The following is a 6,937-nucleotide window of genomic DNA, read 5'->3' on the forward strand; positions in this document are numbered from 1 at the left end:
TCCACCACACCTGTCTAGATCTCCCTATTTAAAATCGCAACTCCTCCCAGTTTCCACACTTCTATTGTCCCTCACCCAGCTCTGTTTTTATCTTTCCCCATAACACTTACCATCTTCAAACAATTACATAATATATTATGTTCATTATTTATTATCTGATTCTTCTTCTCCCCAGATATAAGTTCCACAAGGACAGGGATCTTTGTCTGTTTTTTCACTTCTAGATTTCAAGTACCTACAACAAAGATTTAGCAGGTGCCCAATAGATACTTTCTTAGTGAGCGCATGAATGGCCTTGCCCAAATCACACAATCAATAAAAGATGGAACCAAGATTAGAATCTGTACTGCCTGAATCTAGGACCAACACTTTTAATCATTACACTATTTCTTAGTTTGTTAAAGATGCTCTATTTTGGACAGTCATAGCATCTGCTACAGCTACTCCCATGCCTTCAACTACTAACTTACGCAGATGTAAGGGAAAGACAGTTCTCATTCAAAGAAAACACAGGATTCTCGAGGAATAGAGCAGAAAGGGGCTATCAGAAGAATTCCCAGATATATAGGAGTGACTACAAAAACAGACTAAGCTCTTTCCCTAAAGTGTCACTATAGTTTATAGCTTCCATAAGTAAATATAGCTGGACCCCAGTATGCATTTTTCTCTCTTTAAAACTTTTTTTGGGGTGCCTAGGTGGCTCAGTGGGTTAAAGCCTCTGCCTTCAGCTCAGGTCATGATCCTGGTGTCCTGGGATCGAGCCCCACATCGGGTTCTCTGCTCAGCAGGGAGCCTGCTTCCTCCTCTCTCCCTGCCTGCCTCTCTGCCTACTTGTGACCTCTGTCAAATAAATAATAAATAAAATATTTTTAAAAAAACTTAAAAAAAAAAGATTTTATTTATTTATTTGACAGAGAGAACACAAGCAGGGGGAGCAGGAGGCAGAGGTAGAGGGAGAAGCAGGTTCTCTGCTGAGCAGGGAGTCTATGCAGCGCTTAATCCCAGGACCCTGGGATCATGACCTGAGCCGAAAACAGTCGCTTAACTGAATGAGCCACCCAGGTGCCCTGCTCTCTTTAAAACTTTTGAGTGAAGAAAAAAAAAACATTTATTTTATTCCATTTAGCATATTTGAGATTGGTGAACATTAAAAACAACTCAGGGCATCTGGCTAGCTCAGTGGGTTAAGTGGCTGCCTTTGGCTCGGGTCATGATCCCAGGGTCTTGGGATCGAGCCCCGAGTTGGGCTCCCTGCTCAGCAGAGACCCTGCTCCTCCCTCCCTCTCTGGGATCTGATTCTCCTCGGGCCTTCTTACCCAGCTCTAGTTTTAGTTTAGCAAACAGGCCTTATTTATAGCCCATTTGCTATCCTCAGGGGAGGCCCCCCTACTATTTCCTAAGGGAAGTAACCTAACCCATAGTGTGCTCAGAATACAGTGCCTAATCTCCACCCCTCTAACAAAACAAAACAAACAAAACCAAAAAACAAAAGCCAGCTTTGAGAGGCAGTAAAGTCTGGTGGTTAAGAACATGAACTTTGGGACTCTTGGGTTGTCAGTTGGTTAAGTGTTTGCTGTTTGCCTTTGGCTCAGGCCAGGGTCCCAGGGTTCTGGGATCAAGTCCCACATCAGGCTCCTTGCTCAGCTGTAAGCCTGCTTCTCTGTCTGCCTGTCCCTCCCGCTGTTTATGCTCTCTCTCTCTCTCTGACAAAATAAATAAATAAAATCTTAAAAAAAGAAGAAGAAGAAGAACATTGAGCTTTGGAGTCAAATAATTTAGTCTCCAAACTGGCACCTTCCTTTACCAGCAACTGTGACTTTGGGAAAATTACTTCTCTCTGAACCATGATTTTTCTCATCTATAAAATGGGGATAATAATGCATACCCAAGAGTTCTCATAAAGTTAATATAAAATCATAAAGAAGACCAACATGTAGTAAATTAGTAAATACTTCATAAATGAAAGCTATTAATGTTACTAAACAGTCACCATAACCTGAATGTAATAATAACATAAAGTAGCAGTAGGCTCTTTCTCTCAGGATTAGTGATTTTCAAATTTTTATTTCTTGTTTAGTTTACTTGAGTTTTAGATATTTGTTTCCAACTGCTTACAGAACTCCTCTGCAGGACTATCACGCAGGTACTTCAAACACAACATACCTAAACCTAACTTCTTATCGTTTTTTGTTTTGTTTTGTTTTGTTTTTAGATTTTATTTATTTCTTTGAAAGAGAGAGAGAGCACACAAGCATGGGGGTTGCAGAGGGAGAGGGAAAAGCAGGCAGATGCTCAACCGACTGAGCCACACAAATGCCCCATTCTTCTTTCTTACCTATTAAACAAGTATCTAGTTCTCTGCTTTTGTTCAGACTATTCCTTCTGCCTTGAACATCCCCATTTCTGCCTCAAAAAGCCTCTATGAGGCTTTATATTATCAACCTTACTGGTATAATCAACCTTTCTTTAGAGTTCTGTAACATATATATTGACTTTATGAAATTTATCTTACTTTGCACATTTGTCATATGTCATACATAGTTCACCTGTTAGACTTCTTGATAGTAGGGACTCTGTCCCATTTTTGTGAAATCTATAGGATCTAGTACCTTCTAATGTATGATTTTCAGAAGTTGAAAAATGACTTTCTTTCAAATAAATACAAAATAAGAGTGTGTCAAAACATTAATTCAACTCAGGTAATGGAGAATCTTATTCAAAGGATAATTTGATAGAGATTTGTGTAGTCAATCAGAGGAATGCAGAAATAAATTTGCAAATAGATGAAAAACTGGTTAATATCTTACAAGGCAATCAATTGTAACATTTGAAGTTGTTTTCTTTACTGGAGGGAAATCAGTTGCTTCTCTACACAGAGAAATTCATTTCCAGTGCTATAGACTGGAATCATCTGCAACACCCACAGACAGGAATTGCCCGCGTTGCTGTCAGTTTTCCACAAATTAACCTCTATTCCTACGGTGTTGTAGAAAAAAGTAAAAGGTAAAATCTAATAGATCATATAATCACATACAAATATAAAATGTCAAATATTTTATTTAATTCATTAATTAAGGCAGGAACTAATAAGACTTTTATAACCAGATCAAAGAAAAAATCAAATTAACACACATACGGAGCCAAATAAGGAATGCTAAGTGAATTAGAAATTGACCAAAAACAGATCAATATCCATAGGACAAGAATCAATTGCATTCCTTCTTGTACAATTCATATTTCTATGGGCAAGAATAATTTGTATCATTCATGGTTACCTACAACTTGCAGAGTTGTCAAGTAGCTCAAAGACAACAAAAGGCAGAGTCCTTACAAAATAGGGGAACCTGGAAGGATGTGCTGGGCAACCTGTTTTCCACTGAAAGTACATGGCAACCTTTTAGTTCACTTCAAAGTCTTTCACAATTTTGCCCTACATTGGTCTAGTCACAGAAATGTGCGCCCCCCTTTTGACCCAGGCGCTGCCACACTGTGCCTCAGAGTATACCAAAAGAAAACCCAGTTATTCCTTCTGCCTATTTCCAGATTTGGGGTCATTTCTCTTGACATTCGGAACCTTAAAAATGGAAGCTGTTCAATAAGTGTTTGTGAGGCTTGGTAATACTTGTAGGTAAATTCTGTAGTCCACATTTAGCTATAGCAACTCTGAAATGTCTCTGGAGACTCAGACTGATAGAGGGGTGTGATGCCTGTGACATGAATATGGTATTTATAGAAATAGAGCTTTTTATAAACTTCTGTTCCCTTGTATTCTGCTAGCCCTGAGATGCCTGAAAATGAAGCCACCTTCGCAATAACTGCTGGAGGAATTGGGGATGCCAAGGAGTAGGTGGCAAATTGATGCAAATTGCTTCTTAGTGCTTATTAGGAGCTGAAGAAATGGAAAAGCAGTCTGAAATTTCAGAACTTGAAGTAAGAGTTTGTTTTTTTTCACATGCTATTAGAGGAAAGTCAACAAAAGAAATTGAAATCTTATATTTATCCTAAAAGTCCCTGATGTATAATCCCTATACATTGTATGTCAATTCAGGAATATATGTGTACATATATAGATGTATATGTGTATATATGAATAAAGCTATGGAAAACTAGTTGGGAAAGGGGTACCCGAACCCATCACTTTAGCTGTCCAAAGACAGCCACTAAACAGAAAATCTACAAGCTCAGACACGCCCCATTCTCCCACCATTTTCCCTTGAACACTTACAGAGGTGGACACACTTCCAAAGGAGGGAGCCAGTTAAGGAAGGAATGTTTACAGAACACACAAAAAAGCTTTTTTTAAATTTACAACATCAAACTGTACCTTCACCTCTATAGCAATGGAAAAGAAGTATTAAATTAAGTTTTAATCCATTTGACTTTTTGATGAGTTAAAATTACTTTGAAAAAGAATATTTCTGATACAGACATATTTTATGGGGGATAAAAGAGGAAGCTAACTAGGAACTTTATAGTTTGGGGTAATCAGTATAGCATGAGTTTTATATTTTAAGCTCAGGGTAGAGAATTCAAAATATTTTGTTAAAAATACTAAGGTTACTCTCTCTCTGCCTGCCTCTCCGTCTGCTTGTGATTTCTCTCTGTCAAATAAATAAATAAAATCTTTAAAAAAAAAATACTAAGGTTAATTTACATGTAAAATTTCTGAACACTAAATTCAGAAATGTGTAAAAGAATATTGTTTTTTTCCTGTTAAACAAAAATAAAATCTGGTTTTCAGAATGAATGTATGATAAAAGTATTTGAAAATTAAAATATGAATAGTATTTATAATGACAATCTTTATAGATTTCAAAAAGATTTCATCTCTTATGTTGCATCACCTTGTATGAAACTGCAAGTATTGAAAGTACCATTTATTACAAAAAGTATTTGATTATCCGTTCTCATTCACTCAGCAATGCTTGGAACTAAAAAATACACAAGGAAAGTATGGTTCCTGCCCTCAAAGGATATGTACACTGGTTAAGAGAAAATACAACATTTATGAAAGAATGAAAGAGAGCAAATGATTATATAATTAATTTATCTGTAGTGTGGTCTTGGATTATAGGATTCCAAAAATGGGATAGGAAAGGGGAAGCTGTGAGACAGCATGTGCAAAGGCAGAGAAGCTGGGATTTGGAAACAGAGACCAGCCTGACAAGCAGAAATTGTTTAGTATGGGGTCCTGGGAAATTAGAGCTTTTTTTTTTTCTTTTTACTTCTTTTATACCACAGAAGCCACTTTCTCAGTAAGCAGAGATATCTAGGAACAGATTTTCTGTATTCAGCAAAGTCACTTAAATGACTTTTTTTGGTATACAAATATAAATGCATACTTTTGTCCTGGAGAAGGGAAGATTTTGTTACTTGATAAAAACTGAACAACAGCTAAAGATTCCCTGGTATGCGGAGCACTGGAGGGAATGGACTAATTTATGTAGGAGCCCAGAGCCTTTTGGTAGGAAAGGAAACAGAAGTCCCAAGACTTGAGATTCAGAAAAATTTTCTGGATTAAACTGAGTAACCCCCTCACCAGTGAGAATTTACCAAAAGGTAGGCAGTATGTTTGGAAATCAGGGCCTAATCCAAGGGCACACAGCCCTGTGGGGAGGCTAGTTATAATACAGCATGTAGCTAAAGCTGGAATCCTGTCTGGGTCCAGCTGCTCTGTGTGTCCTGCTTTGGAGAACAGTAGCTGAGAACTGAGGACAGTAAACTAAGAATCTGTAACCTTGAGGCCCAGCTTTGGGAAAGCACAGCAGATGGTGCAGTGCCCATGGAACTCTGCTGGGCCAGGGTTCAATTTGCTGGGGCTTTCCGGTCCTTCCAGTTCACCAGACTGCAAAAGCAGCTCTCACTCCTTATTCTAAGGGGGACAGAAGAGCTCAAAAAAGAGCTTGTATTGGTCAGGACTCTTTTGGTTGCAAGCCATCAAAACTCAAAGTAGCAAATGAAGATAGGAATTCATTGGCTCATGAAACTGAAAAGTCCAGAAGTAGTGCTGTCTTTAGCCATAGATGGAGGCAAGATATCAAACAGCATCATTAGGACTTGCTCTCCCTACCTCTTTTTCCTGTTCTGATCATTTCCATGCCGCTGTTGTTCTCAGACAGGCTTTCCCCACATAGTAGCCAAGATGTTGCTTGCGGTTCTAGGCTTACATCCCACTAAGTTAGAAAACCCACTAGAAAAAGCATGCGTTTTTCCTCCATAGAGCATTCATTCCATGGCAAAAAAACAAACAATGACTATCAAGTGAGAATAGAGGTTATGTATTCAGAGTTTGCTACAGCAAGAGAGTCAGTGAGCTCTATTTTCTTTTCATAGAGACTCAAAGGCAAGCAGAGGAATGGGAAAGCTTTATTGTAGAAAAAAGGAAAGGGTATAGGTGTGCTCTGATTGGAAGTTTGTTGGCATTGGGAAGCTGGAGCATTAATCTGATGGAAACACAGAAAACGGATAAAGGACATAACACCGGCATCAGGGATACAATTTAGGAAACAGTTATAAAAATTCAGTTCTGAGAAGGTATAACCTGGGACTGGAGTAGCAGTGAAACAGACATTTCAAAAATGTGGTTCAGGGGTGCCTGGGTGGCTCAGTGGGTTAAAGCTTCTGCCTTCGGCTCAGGTCATGATCCCGGGGTCCTAGGATTGAGCCCCACATCGGGCTCTCTGCTCAGCGGGGAGCCTGCTTCCCCCTCTCTCTCTGCCTGCCTCTCTGCCTGTCAAATAAATAAATAAAATCTTAGAAAAAAAATGTGGTTCAGTAGGTTAAGTATGGGTATGAGATTGAATAAAAACAGAAGAGGGGCGCCTGGGTGGCTCAGTGGTTTAAGCCTCTGCCTTCGGCTCAGGTCGTGATCTCGGGGTCCTGGGATCGAGCCCCACATCGGGCTCTCTGCTCAATGGGAAGCCTGCTTCCCCCTCTC

At 39.1% G+C, this 6,937-nt stretch overlaps 1 protein-coding gene across 5 annotated transcripts in view; it reads left to right on the forward strand.

Annotated features, from left to right (window-relative positions):
- DMC1 (DNA meiotic recombinase 1) overlaps positions 1-4,109 on the forward strand; it is a 43,930-nt gene extending 39,821 nt beyond the window's left edge. For all 5 annotated transcript variants that reach the window (XM_082740128.1, XM_082740130.1, XM_082740129.1 and 2 more), the window contains one exon: positions 3,778-4,109. In XM_082740128.1, coding sequence (XP_082596254.1) covers positions 3,778-3,847 — 70 coding nt within the window. In that variant the 3' untranslated portion in view covers positions 3,848-4,109. The remainder of the gene's footprint in view (positions 1-3,777) is intronic.
- The last annotated feature ends 2,828 nt before the right edge of the window (positions 4,110-6,937 follow it).

Source organism: Mustela nivalis (assembly GCF_964662115.1).
Source record: "Mustela nivalis genome assembly, chromosome: 7".
Lineage (NCBI taxonomy): Eukaryota > Metazoa > Chordata > Mammalia > Carnivora > Mustelidae > Mustela > Mustela nivalis.